General features: G+C 39.3%; 2 protein-coding genes and 1 pseudogene across 4 annotated transcripts; all 3 read left to right on the top strand.

Annotated features, from left to right (window-relative positions):
- Window positions 624-13211, top strand: LOC109723776 (annotated as a pseudogene).
- Window positions 4478-23396, top strand: LOC109723945 (inactive beta-amylase 9-like). Of its 3 annotated transcripts, none has more exons than XM_020252479.1 (5): window positions 4478-4608; window positions 18900-19186; window positions 20312-20551; window positions 21283-21537; window positions 22125-23396. In XM_020252479.1, exons 2-5 carry the CDS (start codon window positions 18956-18958, stop codon window positions 23019-23021), a joined length of 1623 nt encoding a protein of 540 aa, XP_020108068.1. In that variant the 5' UTR covers window positions 4478-4608; window positions 18900-18955; the 3' UTR covers window positions 23022-23396. The 3 variants fall into 3 exon arrangements, with proteins under 3 accessions (XP_020108068.1, XP_020108067.1, XP_020108069.1); XM_020252478.1 differs by having other exon boundaries at window positions 4478-4676; window positions 18901-19186; XM_020252480.1 differs by lacking the exons at window positions 4478-4608; window positions 21283-21537 and having other exon boundaries at window positions 18747-19186; window positions 20312-20806.
- LOC109723946 (inactive beta-amylase 9-like) lies at window positions 4657-8229 on the top strand. Its single transcript, XM_020252481.1, has 3 exons — window positions 4657-4912; window positions 6029-6523; window positions 7094-8229. Exons 1-3 carry the CDS (start codon window positions 4688-4690, stop codon window positions 7988-7990), a joined length of 1617 nt encoding a protein of 538 aa, XP_020108070.1. The 5' UTR covers window positions 4657-4687; the 3' UTR covers window positions 7991-8229.

The following is a 23509-nucleotide window of genomic DNA, read 5'->3' as shown; positions in this document are numbered from 1 at the left end:
AAATATACTTTTCAACCTCATGCAACCAAATAAAATATTTATACCAGCATTTTCTACTACATATAACAAAATAAAATGCATGTAATTATGATTGCTGCATTTCCAACTGTATGTATTTTCGAATATACTATATTTATAATTATATCAAACCAAACGACACCTAAGGCCTATTTGTTTTACCAAAAGTAAACTTTAGACTGAAGCAAACTTTCGCGTGAACTAGAGTTCATATGAAAATTATTTTTTGTTGTTGTTTTTTTTTGTAGTTGTGGAGTTAAAATTCCTTCGGTGTTATTATTTGTTTCGCAGGAAATGAATGATGTAAAAGCTAAAACTTTCTATCATAAATATTTTATTATTTTTTTTCATTCCTCAGGTGGGCCGAAATTAGTTTACAGTATTTGAAAAAAATTGAGTTTTAAACCAAACAAAAAAAAAGTAGGATTTATGGCCGAAAATCACTTCACCCCTCCCCACTATGGTATCGTTTGGTTCGAAAATAAATAATTATTTTTTATTCATGGTACTGATATAATTTTAAGGATATGCACGAACTAGCTTTTTTTTTTTTTTTTTGAGAAAAGATATGCACGAACTAGCTAAGTATTATGTTTGGCTGATTTTACAACATCTGGCCAGCAGTATCTGTTGATGAGTAGTTACACAATGGCAGTCCTTATAAGCTAATTGTTCTACACTTTTTGCTTAGTGTAGCTTGTTGTCACACGCGTCGTGAATAGGAACTTAGTTTTTGTCTGGGTATGCATTCTTGGATTGCTGTTGCATATTCAACTCCTTTTCTTGATCTGCGCTATTGGCCAAGAAAGTTTCTCTCATGGTATGCCTTTAGGAATCTCTAGTACTTTCAACTTTATGATTGTATTCCAAGTAAAACACAATATCCATACGCATCTATTTCTCATGTTAGGTGTAGCTGGTGTATTCGGCGGCTCCCTATTCAGTGCTATGCATGGTTCCTTGGTAACCTCTAGTTTGATTAAGAAAACTACTGAAAATAAGTCTACTAAGCTTATAGATTGCTCATGGTTATTTTGCCTGATTAATCTTCTAATATGCCAGTTTCAACAATTCTTGTTCTTCACGCTTCTTCTTGGCTGCTTGGCCTGTAGTAGGTTTCTGGTTCATTGTTTTAGGTATTAGTACTATGTTTTTCAACCTAGATTGTTTCGATTTCAACTTATTAGTTGATATTCAGGATCTGTTATCAACACTTGGGCTGATATTACTGACTGTCCCTAGAGCAAGTGGCAAAAGGCTTGGTGGTTGGTATCCGAGGTCCCATGTTCGAAACATAATTGATTCACATTTCTAGCTAAGTTTATTTCTAAATGAAATAAACGAAGCGAAAAAAAAACACTTGGGCTGATATCTCCAATCGTGCTAACCTTGGTATGGAAGTAATGCATGAACGTAATGCTTACAAGTTACATTATTCCTAAGAATATATGAAATAGCTTTTGGATAGCTAGGCTGGAATAATTGAAATTCGTAAAGAATTAATTAACCATAAGTACTGTATAAGATAATAAAGAAACGCATCAATCAATTAACTATAAAATAAGCTAGCTTATTAGTTAACAAATTAATTAATTAGTTAGCATACTTAGTTAATATTAACTAGATTAGTTACAATATTAAGTGGTTAACTAATATGAACATTAGTTAGTGAACAAGCTCATCAAATAGTTAATTTTTTAATTAGCTAATTAATTATATATAATAAATTAATTGCTCAAATAGTTAACTAAATACTTATTAATTTATTAAATTAAGTGATTAATTAATTAGCTAGTTAATTAGTAAATAAATTAATATATAATACATTAATTAATAACATTTTATAATTATAGGTAAACAACTAGTAATTCCACCCAAAAGAATTGAAATTTTTTCCAACTGAATTCCTCCTAAATATTATACCTTTTTTCGATCTTTAACATTTTAAAGATTTAAAGATTTTTTATTTTACAGATTCGGATTGAGAAACTGTCATTGAACTATTAGTTCTCTCTCTAAATGGATTATATCGAAATTAAAAAATTTTTTTTCATAACATTTGAATAAATAAGATAAACTCTTATTCCCACAGCTCGGGGGTATTAATCAACGGTCCCCAAAGGACCCAAATGTTACATATAGTTATGAACTATATTTATGATTTTTATCATTTTATGCATAAAGTGATAAAATTACTCCCAATATAGAAAGAAATAATATTTTCTATACAGAAATGATTAGTTAGATAAGCTTATGTCTTTGTTTAAAAGTTACTTTATCTGGCTCCCAATTTTGACACAATTCTAATTAGTGTAATTAAGTCTTTTTATACAGTTTCAATTATCATAGTCGGATCTGAATAAATTAAATCAAACATTCTACTTAGTGATATTACAATTATGGTGCTTTGAGAACTACATACAACCAAAATTTGAGGACGAAAATAAAATTATTTATAGTATATTTGTATTTTTAACTGCATATATCTTTAACTACTACATTTATAATTACATTCAAATCAACAAAGCGAGGGATGCAAATGAATTCGGATTGATGGAACTCTCATTCTGATTTGCCTCGAATTGACAGTCAGCGAAAGCTAAAAATAAAAATAAAAAATTCCGTCTTGAATTTTCCACAATTTGTTAAGGAAATAGACCGGGAGATGAGAGATCATTTTCTTCCTTTGATCGATCCGATTCGTCAAAAATATGCTTTTATCTCGACCCATCATAAAGGAGCAATAAAAGATGGCAAAAAATAAAATAAAAATTAACTGGCCCTGAATTAAAATATACATTTTTTTAATGAATGTGATTTATATGGCTATAGTTATGTCAAAATTTGCGTCATGTGTAAATTTTATAATAATAAAATTATCAAATGATTTGAATCGTACAAACTGAAAAAAAAATCAAAATTAATATTCTTAAAAATTAAATAGTCGGATAAGAACGAATCATAATACAGAAAAAAAATTATATATTTTCACTAGTGAATATTTATTAATAATTTAAAATATGATCTATCCAATTTGAATGTTTTGAGCACCAAAATAAAATACGGATTAAAGTTGGGGCACTAATGGTGAAATTTAACCTAAATAATTTAGTTTTTTAGTATAATCTGATCTGACGTGTACTAACCGGGCCCACTTTGAAACCCCAACACGCTATACCTTCGCGTACCAATCGCCAATAGTTCCTGATGACGTCACTATATTACTCCACGTGGCAAACCTACACCACAGCGTCACGTTCCCCTGTCTCCAGGGACGATCCACAACAGCGCTCGAGCACACAACAGCGATAGAACGGCCCGGTACCTCGCCACGTAGTAGAGATGTCAACAGGTCGAATTCGGAGCGGATTTTCAAAAACCCGAATCCGAACCAGACTCCAAACCCGAGACTCGAACCCGGCTAAAAATTCGAAATCCGAACCTGAATCCGAAAATTTGAATCTGAAATAATTATTTTTTTATTTAATGTTTCAAAATATATTATATTAAATCTAAAATTTTAAAATACAAATTCAAATATAATATTAAATTTTATATATAAATATTATATATAATACAAAATAAATTCGGGTTCAGATTGGATTTGAGTTCGGATTCGAGTTCGGATCGGGTACAGTCAAAATTTATATCCGAATTCATATTGGTAGTATTTTTATTTTGTATATTCATACCTGAATTCGTATTTATTTTGCATTGAATATATCCGTTTTATTAAAATCGGATAAAACTTTAGGTATTCGTAGCCACTCACATCCCTACCACGTAGTCCGTGGATAAAGTGCAGGAGACGTGTCGGTTGCCACGTGGCGCGTGTGGGTCCAAAACTTATGGGAATCTTCGTACTCCTCCACCCGAAACGCCTGCCATGTCGCGCTGAGCTAATCCCCGTTTCGTTATCCCTAAAAAAAAAAAGTGCTCCCCGTAACTACGAAATTACCAAAAAGCCCCTTCTTATCCTCGACCGTTTACGTGGCACGAACCGTGGCATTAGTTTGGAGTGGGACTGTGGGAGGTCGAAGGGCGAGCATTTGTAGACCAAGAAAACAACCAGTTACCGTTCGATTTATTTGCGGATGTGGATAAGAGTGCCACGTGGCGATAACAATTGCATGAAATCCCCTTAACTATAATGTTCTTTGAGATAAGCCCCTCTGCTTTTATTTTTTGAACAAAATTTAATGACTGTATGAATTATTAGTCATTAATTTAATTCGGTTATATTTGTTAAATGTAAATTAAATTGATTAAATTTAGTGATGTTTTAACCTTTTGGGCTAAAATTATTTAATTTTTAGAAATCTAAAAAATTAAGCGGGCCTGAAACAGAATTTGTGGTGTCTTTTCACAATTGCCTATAGTTGAGGGGGCTCCATTCATTTTTACCCAATTTTTTTTGTCCTTTTTGCCCCTCCTCTATTTATACCCACCATCCCTCTTCTTCCTCCCCATTCATCCATTACCAAAAAAATCCCCAAATTCGAAATCGATCAAACCCTAATCGACTCCCTCGTTCTCCTCCCTCCAAATCCCCAGATCGAGAGCGATCAAAACCCTAATCGAATCCCCCTCTCTCTCTCTCTCTCTCTCTCTCTCTCTCTCTCTCTCTCTCTTCCATTTGATTTCCTTTTCGGAATCGATCGATCGATCCATGGAGGCGGTGTTGACAGGGCCAAAGGTGGCGGCGGCGGCGAAGGGCGGGGCGTTTCCGGCGAGGAGACTCGGGTTCGGCGAATCGGTCCGAGTCGGGTCGGGGATCGGGCGAGTCGGGTTCGACGCGGCGATGCGGAGGAATCGGGCGATCCGAGTCGGGACCGGGGGTTTCCGTGCGGAGTTGGTGAAGAAGACGAACGAGTCGCCGCGTAAGACGAACTCGGTAATAATAATCCCTATATGCCTTCTTTTTTTTAAACAAAAAATTAATTTTAAAATTGGATTTTTCGGATAAATTTTAATTCTCGGTTTGTTGTAATTACGTTCTGAAATTGCGCTCTCAACTATTATTTTATTGAGGCTCTTTTTAATTTTTAAGTTTTTTTTGGAAATGAATGATTTTAGTTAAAATGATTTAGAAATTTTATCAAATCTATTGATAATTTCACTAATTATTTTCTAGCAAGTTAAATTAGTTAATGGTTAATAACTAATAGAGTGATTAAATTAATAATTTAAAAATAGGGTCGAAATGTTGAGGGGTCTCCATACACTTTTACCGACAAAAAAGAAAAAAGAAATTTGTTAGCAATTATGTTAATGGTGTATAGGTAATTACAAAATTGGTCCCTTACATTTACCTAGTTCCTAACTATAAATTTTTGTAACCAGATCTCTAATTTTTATTATTTATTTTTTATGCGTCTGATAAAAATTGCCGTGCAAAAAACTTGGCAAATATTGTTTGATTCTAACGCAGCAGATAGTATATGGTCAGAAGATAGGATATATTACAAACCGATCATACTTTTTAATGTTGAATGGTAATTTATATAATATGAGAATGTTAAATTTAAATGATGGTTTAAAAAGTTACAATTAATTATTTTGTCATATAGCATATTTTTGTACTTTACCATCCTGTAGTTAAACAAGCTACACTTAATAAATCTATATCTTTATTTTTATTTCACTATAAGGATCTATATTGTTAAACAGAGTTTCGCTTTGTGGTTTTTTTTAAAAAATTTACTTTACTGTTCTATTTGATGATAGTTGTGTTGAAATAAAAGCTAAATCACATAATAATTAAGTTTAGCTTTTTGGATTTTTTGAATCACGAGAAGAGAAAGTGAAAATGCGCTACACCACAAAGAGGCAAATTGAAATTTACCCAAAATTTTATTCTTTATTTTGTGATGATATTTGATTAAATGATGTTTATTTCTATGTGTAATAAAAAGAGTCAAGATACACTTTCTGTGAACTTTGGTTTCCTATTTCCCGATTTTCTCTCGCTATTCTGGTTATTTATTTCGGTTCGGTTTTTTCTTTCTAGGCTCAGACCGGTCCGGTTGAGCTGTTCGTGGGCCTGCCCATGGACGTGGCGTTGGCCCGCGGCGGCGTGAACCACGCCAAGGCCATCGCAGCGGGCCTGCGGGCCCTGAAGCTTCTGGGCGCCTGCGGCGTCGAGCTCCCCATCTTCTGGGCCGTGGCCCAGCCCGGTTCTGACCAGGCCCAATTCGACTGGGCCAGCCATGCGGCCGTCGTCGAGATGGCCCGCGCTGCCGGGCTCCGCGTCCGTGCCACCCTCTGCCTCCACGGCTCCCACCGCCGCCCTGGAGTCCCCCTCCCCGAGTGGGTGGCCCGCGCCGCCACCGCAGACCCCGATATTCTCTTCACCGACCGGTACGGGCGGCACCATGAGGAGTACCTATCGTTCGCGGTCGACGAATTGCCCGTCCTCGGCGGCAGGAAGCCGGTTGAGGCCTTTGAGGACTTCTTCCGGAGCTTCCGGTCAGCCTTTGCGGATTTCTTCGGCTCCACCATTACGGTATTGCTGCTCTCTCCCTTGTTGTTTCATGACATGTTTGGAAGTTTATTTGCATGCATGAATACGTTGTTCAGCATTTCTTTTCGTCGTACTTGAAATAAATAATTTTAAAAAAATAATGAAACGAGTCCTTGAAACGGACTAGAATCAATCACCTAGCCATATATCACTGTTACTATTTAGGATTATATTGTATCTTTAGTTGTTTGTAAGTTCTCGGCGATCCTTGCTTGTTTGTATAATGCATTTCACCTGTAACACAATGTCTTGAAGGATGAATATTTTATGTTAGTTTAGATATCTAATCATATTCTTTATTTACTGATTATTGCATGTTCCTATACGAACGTAAACTTCTAGAGTGGTTAAGCATATTTTAGAGAAAATGATTAAACGATTGTATATATATACACCGTAAAATTGTAGACAAAATCTGCGAGTATATACAAAAGAAATATATCAAATAAGATATTCATGCTTCCGAAATGCTAGTTGTTGTAGAATAACAGTGTGTTTCATCTGAAATGGGTCGTTCTTCGTTCTCATATGTTTGTATCCGTTGATCTTCAGGGCATTACTGTCAGCCTCGGGCCCAACGGCGAGCTCCGGTACCCGTCGTTCCCGCCAGCGACCGGAGGCCACCAGTTCACCGGCGTCGGTGAATTCCAATGCTACGACAAGTACATGCTCGCGCAACTAAAACAGCACGCCGAGCAATCGGGCCAGCCGTTGTGGGGCCTCTCGGGCCCCCACGACGCACCCGGATACAACCAATCACCGGATTCCACCAACTTCTTCAGAGACCACGGCGGCTCGTGGGAGACGCCATACGCCAACTTCTTCCTCTCATGGTACTCGCAGCAGCTCGTGAACCACGGGGATCGTATTCTTTCGATTGCATCTAACATTTTCGGTGAACTGCCGGTAGAAATATCTGGCAAAGTGCCGCTGCTGCACTGGTGGCGTGGCACCCGGTCGCACCCAGCCGAGCTGACAGCTGGGTTCTACAACACCGACGGCCGCAATGGGTACGATGCGGTCGCGAAGATGTTCGCGAGGAATTCGTGTGCGATGGTAATTCCCGGAATGGACCTCTTAGATCGAGAGCAACCGCGGGAGCTGCAATGTAGCCCGGAATCTCTACTCTCTGAGATAGTCGGTTCGTGCGGGAAGCACGGGGTGAAGGTACTGGGGGAGAATTCGTCGCTGGTTAGGGCGCCCGCAGGGGGATTCGACCAAATCAAAGCGAATATCTCTGCAGGTAACTCGAAAGTGAAATCTTTCACCTACAACCGGATGGGCGCGGAGTTCTTCTCGCCGGAGCACTGGCCACAGTTCACAGCATTCATGAGGAGCATGGTTCACGAAGAGATGGATTCGGACGACTTGCCGAGTAACGAGAAGGGCATGTTGTCGCCTTCGGCCGGTTCGGCATCGCAAAAGGAGCGGGAGATGCAGGCGGTCTGAGGCAATCAATACATGGCCTTTTGTCTACTGTAAATATTGTCATTGTGAATTGTTGGTAAGCAGTGGAATTGAGAAGAGCACCAGAGAGGCTCTTTTTAAGTCATAGTTAAGAGATTTTAAGTAGAATCATAAAATTACTCCCAATATAGTTAAGCTTATGTCTTGTTGAAAAGTTACTCTATCTAGCTGTCAATTTTGACACAATTTTAATTAGTGTAATCAAGTCTCTGTATACAGTTTCAATTGTCATAGTCGGATCTAAATAAATTAAATCGAACATTCTACTTAGTGATATTACAATTATGGTTCTTTTAGAATTACATACAACCAAAATTTGAGGACGAAAATAAAATTATTTATAGTATTTTCTGTATTTTTAGCCGCATATATTTCCAACTACGACATTTGTAATTACATTCAAATTAACAAAGCGAGGGAGGCAAATGAATTCGACATTCAAATTAACAAAGCGAGGGAGGCAAATGAATTCGGGCTGATGGAACTCTCATCCTGATTCGCCTCGAATTGGCAGTAAGCAAAAGCTAAAATTTTTTCAAAAAATCCCGTCTTGAATTTTCCACGATTTGTTAAGAAAATAGAGTGGAAGAGGAGGGACTATTTTTTTCATTTGATCGATCCGATTCATCAAAATTTTGCTTTTATCTCGACCCTTCATAAATGGAGCAATAAAAGAAGGCAAAAAATAAAATAAAAATTAACCGGCCCGAATTTAAATATACATTTTTTTAATGGATGGGATTTATATGGCTATAGTTCCATCAAAACAAGCATCATGTGTAAATTTTGTAATAATAAAGTCACCAAATGATTGGAATCAAATAAGCTGAAAAAAAATCTTATAATTAAACAGGTCGGATCAAAACAAATCATAATACAGACAAATTTTATATATTTTCACTAGTAAATTTTTATTAATAATTTAAAGGCCAATTTGTATAAAAAATTTATTAGTTTTGCACTTTTGCAAAAGTGGGCCACCTTTTTTGATTTTACAAATTCGGACCAGATTTTTAGTAAACTGACCAAAATAACCTTATACATTTTTCTCTCTTTTTTTTTTTTTTTCCTCCCGTTCATTTTTTTTTTCTCGCCGAAGAAGGCGACGGAGGCGAAGGCGGAAACGGCCCCCATCGTCTCTGCACCTCACGCCCTCACCCTCTGTCACGCCCCGAGACTGCTACCAATTTGGTCCGGTTCGGGGGCGTCGAACAGACGCCGAAAGGACAGCACCTCCTCTGTCCGCCCAAGGCTAAACAATCAGATCGTATACAAGAATTTGCCCAGGAATAGAAATTATATACATACACAATCAACGAAGAGCACCACAAGTGCCAACAACTAAGAGCAAGAGTCACATGTGCATACAAGTGAACGAAAGAGAGATCTACTAGCTATTACATCACAATGCATTCATTTACCTCAATTTATATTTACATCTTTTCTAAAATGGATACATGGTTTACTAGATTATCCCAAAATACATCAATAGCTCTCCAATCCCCACCTACATGAGTCTCTCAATACATAGGGTAATGCTAATGCAAAAAGGAAAGCTACTATGTACTACTGCTCGGGCGCTATACCCTTGCCGCGGTTCTCGCACGGCGCGCTCGAACTAGGCCCTGCAATAAAGTGGGGTGAGAACTATTGTCCATAGTTCCAAGTGGGTTCGGCCGCAGACTCCACCGATCTCCCCACTAGGTCCGAGTGGGCAAAAGCAGATAGATAGATAGATAGATACGAAAACTGTAAATGACATAGTAAGAAAACTATGCTACTATGCCCAAATCATGTGTAATGTATGCATGCATCATATAGTAAATGGTTTACTAACATGCCACTATGTCTACTACAATGTCCGATCGGCAAATGTTCAATAACAGTGATATTCTCTTGTTTGTCCAATCTTTGGCGATCCCTTGGGTTCACCCTCGACTCACCTCGCCATCCCGTATGGTAAGGAGACTCACCTCGCTCTCAAACCCAGGACTGTCTGCGTGACATTAACTCTGCCCCTCTCGTACCATAGTTTGGAGTGCACGACGACTTGTGTGGCGCGACCACTACAAGTATAAACAGACTGTGAACTTGATCCATCCTCTCAATTCGAGGATACCCTATCAATTAGGGCTAGAAATCACTCGGGAATCCACCTATCTCAATGTCCATGTGTAAGTGTTTAACTACATATATTCTTGTTCAACGAGTCATCACTAGGGAGTCCATCTATCCCTAAGTTCACAAACCTCTTTTATCACTTTACACTAAGTTACATGCCACTCGTTCTGTTCATTTGTCAACCACATGCCACTCATTATGTCACTAGGAACCATCGAGTCCATCTCATTTCCTCGGCACTATAGGATTCAATGTCATGACCCAATTCTTATCTATCCATAATACCAAGCATTGAACTCACACTATAATCTATAAACTCTAATGAATCCCCGTTTCCTTTTGTCCACGTGGCAACATTAGCTTAATCTAATTTTCTGTGGACCCTACCTGTCATCTTAAGGCACTCTATTATGTAATTAGTGCCCATTTAATATTCCTTGCTTCGTCTTCCACCCTCGGCTCCTTCGCTCGCTCCTCTAGGTGCCGCTCCGACTCATGTTCCCTCTCTGGACGGATTGTTGGGCTGGGTTCATGGCTGGACTTCTTGGCGTCGCGTCCGTTCCCTTTGGCGACGCTTCGTTTCGTTCGCCCCCTAGATGCCGCTCCGACTCCTATTCCCTCTCTGGATGGAGTGTTGGGCCGAGTTCATGGTCGTCCCTTCTTCCGGTCGCGTCGTTCCTGTTGGCGGCGCTTCGTTTCGGCTTATTCATTCCCTTCGGTCGCGAAAATTGCTCGGATTCATCCTCCGTGGTCCCTTACTGTTGCCTATATAGTATGCCTCTGTAAAAATTTTATTTGCAAAAAAAAAAACCCAATTTCTCTCTTTCTGATTTTTTCCATCTCAGATTTGGTAGCGAGACCTCCGCGGCCTTCGATTTCACCTCCGCGGGCTTCGATTTCACCTCCGGGAAGCGAATCGAGCAGAAGCTTCTCGATTACAATCAAGAGGCCGAGCGGTTCCGAGGTGAGAAAAGGAAAAAGCTCCCTCTTTTGATGTTCCTCTTTTGCTATTCGGTTGTAGAATTTAAACAATTTTATCAAAATCCCTTTTTTGTTGCTCCTCACAATTATAAAAATGGCATATAGTTGAATATATATATGAATTTTCAGAGTTTTGTGTGTATTTAATTTCTAAAAAGGTTAGGTTTTGTTTTGTTTTGTTTTGTTTTTTAATATGCTCTTCTTCGTCAGGACACCCTGCAAGGTGCTCAAATGGTGATTGAATTTTTAATTCATTTTTGCACTATATACTGGTTTTTAAACTCTTATTTTTACAAAACAGTTAAAATATATTTATAACATATAATTACTTTGGACCAACTATACAATTCCTAACTAGAGAAGAACTGTACACGATGCATAATGGTAAGAAGCTATATAGGCGTGCGGATTAGCTGTATATTTCTATTTGTTTTTTCATGTTCATCCACAGTTTGCTAAATCTGAATTTTTTAGTGCTGTGGAGTGGTAATTTTTTGATTTATCATTGGCCCTGGACCGCATGCTATATATCACAATGCTTTCGCATATGATTTGTTTGCAAAATAAATTGTATATATGTATTGAATTTCTTTTATATTATCTTTGCAACAAATAATACTAATCCTATTTGATTTATTTTGGTCATGTATAACTCTACAAACATGTTACTTTACTCAACATTCTTGCAATGAACCCAACTTCTGTTGGTTTTGCAACTTTCAGCAAGTTTTTGTCCTTGGATTGTATATATCCCTATTTAATAATTTATCATTTTAGTTTCTCTCATCACCCTTAAGAGTTTCGTTTTTAAATTTTTTTTAATGACCATCAATAGTTTGAACTAGCCAAATTATGCAAGTTTGCGAATTTGTTTCATCATCAATTTTGATATAATTACGTATTATTTCTAATATCAGGTCCATGTTGCAGAATCGATTGGAGCGCATAAATTGATAAGTAATCTCCTTACTTTTCATCATTTTTTGTGTTTACGACCTGATTGTGCTTCATGTTTTTTCTGAATCGAAGTTGTGAGCTATGATTTTTGTGTCAAATGCTGCGAATTCTTAATTCTCTGTTGAGTATTTAGATTCTGACATATCAACTCCATGTTGGAGAATCAATAGGAGCTCATAAATTGATAAATAATCTCCTTACTTTTCATCATTTTTTGTGTTTATGGCCTGATTTTCGACAGGTTGAGGACGACTTGAAGCGAGGGGTTTCGGGGGCAGTTCCAATTCCACCCGATGATGCTGGAAAAGAGGAAGTGATCAATTCCTTAGTCGCTAATGTCGAAGCCATGATCAAAGCAGATCGAAAAATCACATCACTTAAACAACTGCAGGTAGTAGCAAATGTAACTTGGTCTCAGTAGAACATAGCTGACAGCTGTTAGAGATGTCTTATTTTCATGCTGACATGCAGGGCCATATATAGAGGACAAGATTTTAGAACAAGAAACTGCAGGGGGTTGTTTATGATGATGTTCCTGAGGCTCTTAGAAGGTGGCATGCTAATGGAATAAAGGTAACTATTTTAGTTGATCTTAATGATTATATATCTCTTTGGTTTTATGTATAACTTTTGTTAACTAAGTCTGCTAATCGAATAATCGGATTATGCTTGACCAATATAACCTGCACACAATTAAATCAAAACACCATCTAAGTATAAACATCGATTTAGAGTGCTTTGATAATATAATATTTGTTGATTAACCCATATGCCTTCATGCTTGCGAACGCCTGGTTCATCATTACCATGCTCGCCGATTGCGTCGTCACGATCGTGGTTCCTCTTTATAACGAAACCGAATGTTTTGGAGGTGAAAAAAGATCCCTTTTTTGATGCTCCTCACAATTATAAAAATAGCCTATAGTTGAAGAGGTCACAACATTTTTCTTTTTTTTTAACATCTTAATGCTGCTAATCATAATGCTTTCAAACCGCTCACTTGAAACTGTAAAAAGAGCTTCTCTGTGGAACTTGATCATGTAGATCTCATTCTCTCAAGGTGTTTTGTTAATAGTCCAATTTTGGATCTCTCAGACATTCTTGAAGTGTGTATCTTACTAATACAATAGAATTTGCTTTTATATCTCTGCACTTTAACATTTTTTAGCTGTCATACCTTTGCCATTTTAAAATACTTCATTTGGAACTTTTTGATTTATCTATGTATCAATGCATTTTTATTGGTCGGTGCCAATCTGATGATGTCAAGGTTGAATTTTGTTCAAGTTGTCATAGTAATCTGACTTTTTAAGCTGATTATACATTCAATTAATATCAAATTATCGTATTAGTCTATCATTACTTCGGTTCGAACAAATTTTCAACCAATCAATTTATCGGTCAAAGCTAAAACCTTCCTTTGCTAATTCGGCTATGTTTCTGTTATTTCTGTTCATCCGTAGTTTACTGAATCTGAACTTTTTATGCTGTAAAATGGTAATTTTTTTATTTATCATTGAGCCTAGACCACATGCTATATATATATATATATATATATATATATATATATATATATATATATATATATATATATATATATATTGAGTAGGAACGTTTTGATTTGTCTATGTATCATTGCAGTTATATTGGTTGGTTTTAAGTTTCAAATGCTTCTTCCTTTTTGCCTATTGTACGTAAGCTGATTAAATTGCTTTAAGCCCTCTTTATTTAGGAATTTATGCACTGATAGGATGTGTTGCTTTTTTTTTTCGCAAACTTATGAGGTATTTTTAGATTTTTTTTTTAATCATTATATATCTTCAAGTCTTGACGAAGAAAAAATTTTACTACAACAATATTTATCCGCCGCATCGCGCGGGGTAACTACACTAGTATCAATTACAAAGCATAAGGAATGGAAAACAATGCAACCCTACAATGCAACATGCAAGAGATGCGAGATCATGATATACTAAGATATGGAGAGGAACCCAGTTGCTTCGGGATGACACCACCCACATTTCCACGATGTCAAGGCTCTAAGAACGCTATTCGGCACTTGCTTCAACGTCGCGTCGACCTCTTAGGTGAAAACGAAGTCCAATCGGTCTTGTTTTGCCGATAACTTTTCACCAGCTCGACGAATGCTCAATCCGTCTTCGCCAACGCGTTTAGACACCTAACAATTAGGTTTAGATGCCATCAATCGCAATCAAACCTCACTAATAAGCAAAGCCCCAATTTGGAGCCCTAGGTTTGCATCTATATAATATTCTCCAACAAAATTCTAGATTCTAGCATTAATCAACTATTAAGTATGCTAGAATCCTAATTAAACCATTTCTAAAGCTAAAAATTCAAACCCTAGTTTTCTACCATTAATGAGCTTGGAAGCTTACCTCTAAGCTAGCTCCAATGGTGAGGAGAGGAAAAGGGAGATGACCAAAGCCCTTATCCAAGCTTACTTCTCCTTCTTCTCCACCTTCTTCTCCTTCTTTTCCTTCTTCACTTCAAGAGAGAAGGAGAGAGAGCTTAGAGAGAGAGAGGGAGACAGATATATTTGGTTGGGTGAGAAAATGAGAGGGAGAGAGAGTGATCTCCTCTCTATACCCCTCACTAATGCAACAATTGCATCCAAGCCCCTCAACTTTGCTTCTCTCATATTGCCCAGACTGGGCAAATTTCGTGCTCAGGGACCAGTCTGTCCCTAAAGGGACCGGTCCCCGAGAGCCTCCCATGCGGGCAGAGGGTTGTGCCCAGCTTCCTACACGTACGGGGACCGGTCTGTCCAGCCAGGGACCGATTCCCGAGAGCAGAACTCTCAGAACTTAGCCAAATTTTCCTTCTCTTCGCTAGCTGCGCGTACGGGGACCGGTCTCTCCCGCCAGGGACCGGTTCCCGAGAGCAATACTTGTGCGCAGAGATTTTCTGCCGCACACAATGCTTACGGGAACCAGTCCCTCATACCAGAGACCGATCCCCGAGAGCAAAAATCTGCCAAGTGCAGATTTTCACCAGTTTGCTCTTCGAGGTCCGTTGCAATGCACTTTTTGAGTTTTTGACTTCTTCGGCCTTTCCGAAGCATACCCACTCGACAATTAGTCTATTCTGAGTAAAGTTCAACTCTCGAATTTCGAGAATTCACTTCCTTACACTCTCCCCTAACCCTCGCCCGCGCACCCCTCGCCCTACTCGTCTCTGACCCCGCCGAGCTCGCTCTACGATCCTCTTTTTTTCTGACCCTTTTCCACTGCCTCCGCGGCCCTCTGCGACGATAACGAGAATGGAAACGCGTCCTCTTCCTCCGCCTTCACCCTCTACCTCCATTGCAGCGGATTTTACACCTACCAAACCCACTTCTGGGAACTCACGTTCTTGCCACCGCCGTCGACGATAAAGAGAAAGCACTTCTCGGACCGAGAAGCTCGTCGGCGAGGGAAGGGGCACGCGGCCCACCCGCCTACCCCAGAGGGCGGCAACGAGCGCGGCCTCGACGGTGTCGGAGGCTAGAAGGGCGAACAATGCACGGGAGTATCTCTGGATTAGCACTTTTGTTTGTTTAAAATAAAAAAAATAACTAAAATGCCAAAAACTAGAGAATAATAAAGAAAACCAGAGAAGAATGAAGAAGAAAATGAATTAGTACTATTAAAATTAAATTGCACTGTGTTAAAAGAACGTTGCACTATTATGGACGTAAGTTGCACTTTTTTAAATGTAAACTGCCCTTTAAGATGAAAATTACACTCTTTAAACGAAAGTTGCACTTTTTGAGAAATATTTACACTGTTTCTCCTCTTGTTGCACTTTTAAGAGGAGATATTTACACTATTTTTTTTTGTTGCACTATTTTTTCTTTTATTGCATTATTTCTTCTTTGATATGTTAATGTGTAAACTGCATCTTTAACATGAGAAATAGTACAACAAGAGGAAAAAAAAATATAAATATCTTCTCTTAAAGAGTGTAACAAGCGTAGAAACAGTGTAAATATCTCTCAAAGAGTGTAATTTTCGATTAAAAAGTGTAACTTTTATCTTAAAGGGTGCAGTTTAGATTTAAAAGAATGCAACTTACGTCCATAATAGTGCAACGTTCTTTTAAAATAGTACAATTGAATTTTAACAGTGCAAATTCATTTTGCACTTCCTTCTTCTCTGGTTTTCTTTATTATTCTCTAATTTTTGGCCTTTTAGTTTTTTTTTGTTTTAAACAAAGAAAAGTGCTAATCCAAAAATTCTTCTATACATTTCTGGCCTTTCTCGCCTCCGACACCGTCGAGGCCGCGCTCGCCGCCGACCTCTGGAATAAGTGGGTGGGCCGGCCGCGTGCCCCTTCCCTGGCCGGCGAGCTTCTCAGCCCCGAGAAGCACTTTCTCTTCCTCGCGCAACAGCGGTAGTGGGGACGGCGGGTTTGTTTGGCGGGTAAAAAATTTGCTGCAATGAAGGTGGAGGGCGAAGGCGAAGGAAGAGGACACGTTACCGTCCTTGTTATTATTGCGGAGGGAGGCGAAGGCAGTGGAGGAGGGTTGGAGAGGAAAAAAAAAAAAAATTGCAGCGTGGCTTCGGCTGGATCGGAAGCGAGTAAGGCGAGGGGTGCACTGGCGAGGGTAGGGGTGAGGGCGTGAGGTGCAGAGACGATGGTGGCCATTTCCGCCTTCGCCTCCGTCGCCTTCTTCAGCGGAAAAAAAAAAGAACGTGAGAAAAAAAAAAGAAAAGAGAAAAATATATAAGTGTATTTTGTTCAGTTTACTAAAAATTCGGTCCGAATCTGCAAAATCGAAAAAGATGGTTTAATTTTGCAAAAGCGCAAAACTAGTGAATTTTTTATGCAATTTGGCCTAATTTAAAATATGATCTAATCCAATTTGAATGTTTCGAGCACCAAAATAAAATACAGATTAAAGTTGGGGCACTAACGGTGAAATTTAACCCAAATAATTTAGCTTTTTAGTATAATCTGATCTGACGTGTACTAACCGGGCCCACTTTTGAGGAATTCTACACAGTCATATTTGCACCATGTCATCAATAACAAGTCAATCATATTTCTTCTTTTTAAATAAAAGTATATAATAAAAATATATTTTTATAATCATGATAGAACATATATTCCCGAAAGGAGACATTTGATTATTTTGTTACGCAACGTCACCAATATACCCGTTGCCTCCTAGAATTTTTCCACTTTGTAACCCAACACGCCATACCTTCGCGTACCAATCGCCAATAGTTCCTGATGACGTCACCACCAATCATATTACTCCACGTGGCAAACCTACACCACAGCATCACGTTCCCCTGTCTCCAGGATCAATCCACAACGAGGCTCGAACACACAACAGCGATAAAACGCGCCGGTGCCTCGCCACGTAGTCCGGGGATAAAGTGCAGGACACGTGTCGGTATGCCACGTGGCACGCGTGTGCGTCCAAAACCGATCGGAATCTTCGTCCTCCTCCACCCGAACCGTCTGCCACGCGGCGCTCAGCTAATCTCCATTTCTTTATCCGTAAAAAAATACAAATGACGTGCTCCTCGTAACTACGAAATTACCAAAAAGCCCCTTCTTATCCTCAAAATACAAATGACGCGCTCCTCATAACCACGAAATTACCAAAAAGTCCCTTCTTATCCTCCACGGGTTACGTGGTACGGACCGTAATTTCGCGAAAATGCCATGGCGTTAGTTTAGAGTGGGAGGTCGAAGGGCGAGCATTTGTGGACGAGAAGAAAACAGCTGGTTGGGATTTAAATTAAACCAGTAGCCGTTCGATTTATTTGCGGCTGTGAGTATGTGTGGCAATTCAGCTCGCTGTTCGCGAGCAAGTTCATATTTCGCTCGAAACGAGTTCGAGATCGAATCACTCGTTTAGTAAACGAGTCGACCACGAACTGAATTTTTTAGCTTGTTTAATAAACGAGCCGAACGCGAGTTGGGATCAGCTTGCTCGTGTTAGGCTCGATAACAACCAGAATATATATATTTTATATTTATATAATTTATTTAATTTATATTTTTATATATAAATAAATAATTTTATATAATATATATTTTTATTATTTAATTTTTAATAAAATAAAAATATAAATACGAGTTTAATTATAAAAAAATTTATTTATACGTAAAGCGATCAAAGTCTAATAGATAGAATTTTATAAATTTATTTTTTATATATATTTAATCTAATTCTTTTTAATTTATTATTCGTTGGTCAGCTCATGAGTCAGCTTGTGTTCGGCTCAAACAAGCCGATTAACGAGTTAGCTCGTGTTCAGCTCGTTTACGACCCAGCTCGCTCGTATTCGGCTCGTTTACACTCTTAGCTGTGGATAAGAGTGCCATGTGGCGATAACAATTGCATGAAATCCCCTTAACTATAATGTCTTTTGAGATAAGCCCCTCTGCTTTTATTTTTGAACAAAATTTAATGACCGTATGAATTATTTAGTCATTAATTTAATTTGGTTGTATTTGTTAAATGTAAATTAAATTGATTAAATTTAGTGATATTTTACCCTTTTGGATTAAAATTATTTAATTTTTAAAAATCAAAAAAAATTAAGCGGGTCTGAAACAAAGTTTGAGGGGCCTTTTTCAAAGTTTCCCATAGTTGAGGGGTCTCCATTCAATTTTACCCAATTTTTGTCCTTGTTGCCCCTCCGCTATTTATCCCCACTCTCCCTCTTCTTCCTCCTCCCCATTCATCCATTACCAAAAAATCCCCAAATTCGAAATCGATCAAACCCTAATCGACTCCCTCGTTCTCCTCCCTCCAAATCCCCAGATCGAGAGCGATCAAAACCCTAATCGAATCCCTCTCTCTCTCTCTCTCTCTCTCTCTCTCTCTCACATTTGATTTCCTTTTCGGAATCGATCGATCGATCCATGGAGGCGGTGTTGACGGGGCCAAAGGCGGCGGCGGCGGCGGCGGCGAAGGGCGGGGCGTTTCCGGCGAGGAGACTCGGGTTCGGCGAATCGGTCCGAGTGGGGTCGGGGATCTGGCGAGTCGGGTTCGACGCGGCGATGCGGAGGAATCGGGCGATCCGAGTCGGGGCCGGGGGTTTCCGTGCGGCGTTGGTGAAGGAGACGAACGAGTCACCGCGTAAGACGAACTCGGTAATAATAATCCCTATATGCCTTCTTTTTTTTAAAAAAATAATTAACTTTAAATTTGGATATTTCGGATAAATTTTAATTCTCGGTTTGTTGTAATTACGTTCTGAAATTGCGCTCTCAACTATTATTTTATTGAGGCTCTTTTTAATTTTTAAGTTTTTTTTGGAACTGAATGATTTTAGTTAAAATGATTTAGAAATTTTATCAAATCTATTGATAATTTCACTAATTTAATAGTTTTAATTATTTTCTAGCAAGTTAAATTAGTTAATGGTTAATAACTAATAGAGTGATTAAATTAATGATTTAAAAATAGGGTCGAAATGTTGAGGGGTCTCCATACACTTTTACCGACAAAAAAGAAAAAAGAAATTTGTTAGCAATTATGTTAATGGAGTATAGGTAATTACAAAATTGGTCCCTTACATTTATTTACCTAGTTCCTAACTATAAATTTTTGTAACCAGATCTCTAATTTTTATTATTTATTTTTTATGCGTCTGATAAAAATTGCCGTGGAAAAAACTTGGCAAATATTGTTTGATTCTAACGCAGCAGATAGTATATGGTCAGAAGATAGGATATATTACAAACCGATATCATACTTTTTAATGTTGAATGGTAATTTATATAATATGAGAATGTTAAATTTAAATGATGGTTTAAAAAGTTACAATTAATTATTTTGTCATATAGCATATTTTTTTACTTTACCATCCCGTAGTTAAAAATGCTACACTTAATAATTCTATATATTTATTTTTATTTCACTATGAGGATCTGTATTGTCATTGTGGTTTTTTTTAAAAAAAATTACTTTACTGTTTTATTTGACGATAGTTTTTTGTTGAAATAAAAGCTAAATCACAGAATAATTAAGTATAGTTTTTTGAATCACGATAAGGCAAAGTGAAAATACGCTATACCACAAAAGAGCAAATTGAAGTTTACCCAAAATTTTGTTCTTTATTTTGTGATGATATTTGATTAAATGATGTTTATTTCTATGTGTAATAAAAAGAGTCAAGATACACTTTCTATAAACTTTGGTTTCCTATTTCCCGATCTTCCACAGTTTCTCTCACTATTCTGGTTATTTATTTTGGTTCGGTTTTTTCTTTCTAGGCCCTGACCGGTCCGGTTGAGCTCTTCGTGGGCCTGCCCATGGACGTGGCATCGGCCCACGGCGGCGTGAACCACGCCAAGGCCATCGCGGCGGGCCTGCGGGCCCTGAAGCTTCTGGGCGCCTACGGCGTCGAGCTCCCCATCTTCTGGGCCGCGGCCCAGCCCGATTCTGACCCGGCCCAATTCGACTGGGCCAGCCACGCGGCCCTCGTCGAGATGGCCCGCGCTGCCGGACTCCGCATCCGTGCCACCCTTTGCCTCCACGGCTCCCACCGCCGCCCTGGAGTCCCCCTCCCCGAGTGGGTCGCCCGCGCTGCCGCCGCCGACCCCGATATTCTCTTCACCGACCGATATGGGCGGCACCATGAGGAGTACCTCTCGTTCGCGGTCGACGAATTGCCCGTCCTCGGCGGCAGGAGGCCGGTGGAGGCCTTTGAGGACTTCTTCCGAAGCTTCCGGTCGGCCTTTGCGGATTTCTTCGGCTCCACCATTACGGTATTGCTGCTCTCCCTTGTTGTTTCATGACATGTCTGGAAGTTTGTTTGCATGCATGAATACGTTGTTCAGCATATCTTTTCCTCGTACTTGAAATAAATAATTTTTTAAAAAATAATGAAACGAGTCCTTGAAACGGACTAGAATCAATCTCCTAGCTATGTATCACTATTGCTATTTGGGATTATATTATATCTTTTGTTGTTTGTAAGTTCTCGGCGATCCTTGCTTGTTAGTATAATGCATTTCCCCTGTAACACAATGTCACTTTGTGGAAATGACTTGAAGGATGAATATTTTATGTTAGTTTAGATATCTAATCATATTCTTTATTTACCGATTATTGCATGTTCCTATACAAATGTAAACTTCTAGAGTGATTAAGCATATTTTAGAGAAAATGATTAAATGATTATATATATATATATATATACACACACTGTAAAATTGTAGACAAAATCTATGAGTAAATAGANGTCCGTGCCACCCTTTGCCTCCACGGCTCCCACCGCCGCCCTGGAGTCCCCCTCCCCGAGTGGGTCGCCCGCGCCGCCGCCGCCGACCCCGATATTCTCTTCACCGATCGATACGGGCGGCACCATGAAGAGTACCTCTCGTTCGCGGTCGACGAATTGCCCGTCCTCGGCGGCAGGAAGCCGGTTGAGGCCTTTGAGGACTTCTTCCGGAGCTTCCGGTCGGCCTTTGCGGATTTCTTCGGCTCCACCATTACGGTATTGCTGCTCTCCCTTGTTGTTTCATGACATGTCTGGAAGTTTATTTGCATGCATGAATACGTTGTTCAGTATATTTTTTTCTCGTACTTGAAATAAATAATTTAAAAAAAATAATGAAACGAGTCCTTGAAACGGACTAGAATCAATCTCCTAGCCATATATCACTATTACTATTTAGGATTATATTATATCTTTAGTTGTTTGCAAGTTGTCGGCAATCCTTGCTTGTTAGTATAATGCATTTCACCTATAACACAATGTGACTTCGTGGAAATGACTTGAAGGATGAATATTTTATGTTAGTTTAGATATCTAATCATATTCTTTATTTACCGATTATTGCATGTTCCTATACGAACGTAAACTTCTATAGTGATTAAGCATGTTTTAGAGAAGATGATTAAACGATCGTATATATAAACACGGTAAAATTGTATTTGAGAAAGTCTTCGAGTAAATAGAAAAGAAATATATCAAATAAGATATTCATGCTTCCGAAATGCTATTTGTTGTAGAATAACAGTGTGTTTCATCTGAAATGGGTCGTTCTTGGTTCTCATATGTTCGTATCCATTGATCTTCAGGGCATTACTGTCAGCCTCGGGCCCAACGGCGAGCTCCGGTACCCGTCGTTCCCGCCAGCGACCGGAGGCCACCAGTTCACCGGCGTCGGTGAATTCCAATGCTACGACAAGTACATGCTCGCGCAACTAAAACAGCACGCTGAGCAATCGGGCCAGCCGTTGTGGGGCCTCTCGGGCCCCCACGACGCACCCGGATACAACCAATCACCGGATTCCGCCAACTTCTTCAGAGACCACGGCGGCTCGTGGGAGACGCCATATGCCGACTTCTTCCTCTCGTGGTACTCGCAGCAGCTCGTGAACCACGGGGATCGCATTCTTTCGATTGCATCTAACATTTTCGGTGAACTGCCGGTAGAAATATCTGGCAAAGTGCCGCTGCTACACTGGTGGCGTGGCACCCGGTCGCACCCAGCCGAGCTGACAGCTGGGTTCTACAACACCGACGGCCGCAATGGGTACGACGCGGTCGCGAAGATGTTCGCGAGGAATTCTTGTGCGATGGTAATTCCCGGAATGGACCTCTTAGATCGAGAGCAACCGCGGGAGCTGCGATGTAGCCCGGAATCTCTACTCTCTGAGATAGTCGGTTCGTGCGGGAAGCACGGGGTGAAGGTACTGGGGGAGAATTCGTCGCTGGTTAGGGCGCCCGCAGGGGGATTCGACCAAATCAAAGCGAATATCTCTGCAGGTAACTCGAAAGTGAAATCTTTCACCTACAACCGGATGGGCGCGGAGTTCTTCTCGCCTGAGCACTGGCCACAGTTCACAGCATTCATGAGGAGCATGGTTCACGAAGAGATGGATTCGGACGACTTGCCGAGTAACGAGAAGGGCATGTTGTCGCCTTCGGCCGGTTCGGCATCGCAAAAGGAGCGGGAGATGCAGGCGGTCTGAGGCAATCAATTCATGGCCTATTGTCTACTGTAAATATTGTCATTGTGTATTGTTGGTAAGCAGTGGAATTGAGGAGAGCACCAGAGAGGCTTTTATAAGTCATAGTTAAGAGATTTTAAGTAGAATCATAAGTTTGTATTGTGTTGCTTATATTTTCTTTTTTGAGGCACATGTTGTAATTGTGATTATCATATTTTCATACTTCGGATGCTGTTTCTTCGGAGTCTCCGAATGTCGCACCTTCGTGCCGTCGAAGATTATTGCTTTTTAGAGTCTGCTACTTCACATGTGTAATTCAAAAGGGGTCTTTTTTGTACAAATTTCAGTTGGAAAGAACCTATTGAAGCTCTCAAATGGCTACTATTGTTTAGTTAATGGTTCTTGCTATTGCTCATACAATCACTTTATTGAAGTTGAAAAGGTTTTAGATTGATCACTGCTCATCTCCAAATGTCAGAAACAAGAAGCAACTTATTAGCTGAAAAGCT

The sequence above is a fragment of the Ananas comosus genome, linkage group 18, assembly GCF_001540865.1.
Source record: "Ananas comosus cultivar F153 linkage group 18, ASM154086v1, whole genome shotgun sequence".
Lineage (NCBI taxonomy): Eukaryota > Viridiplantae > Streptophyta > Magnoliopsida > Poales > Bromeliaceae > Ananas > Ananas comosus.
The sequence above is the reverse complement of the archived record's forward strand: the minus strand, read 5'-3'. Positions and strand labels throughout refer to the sequence as shown.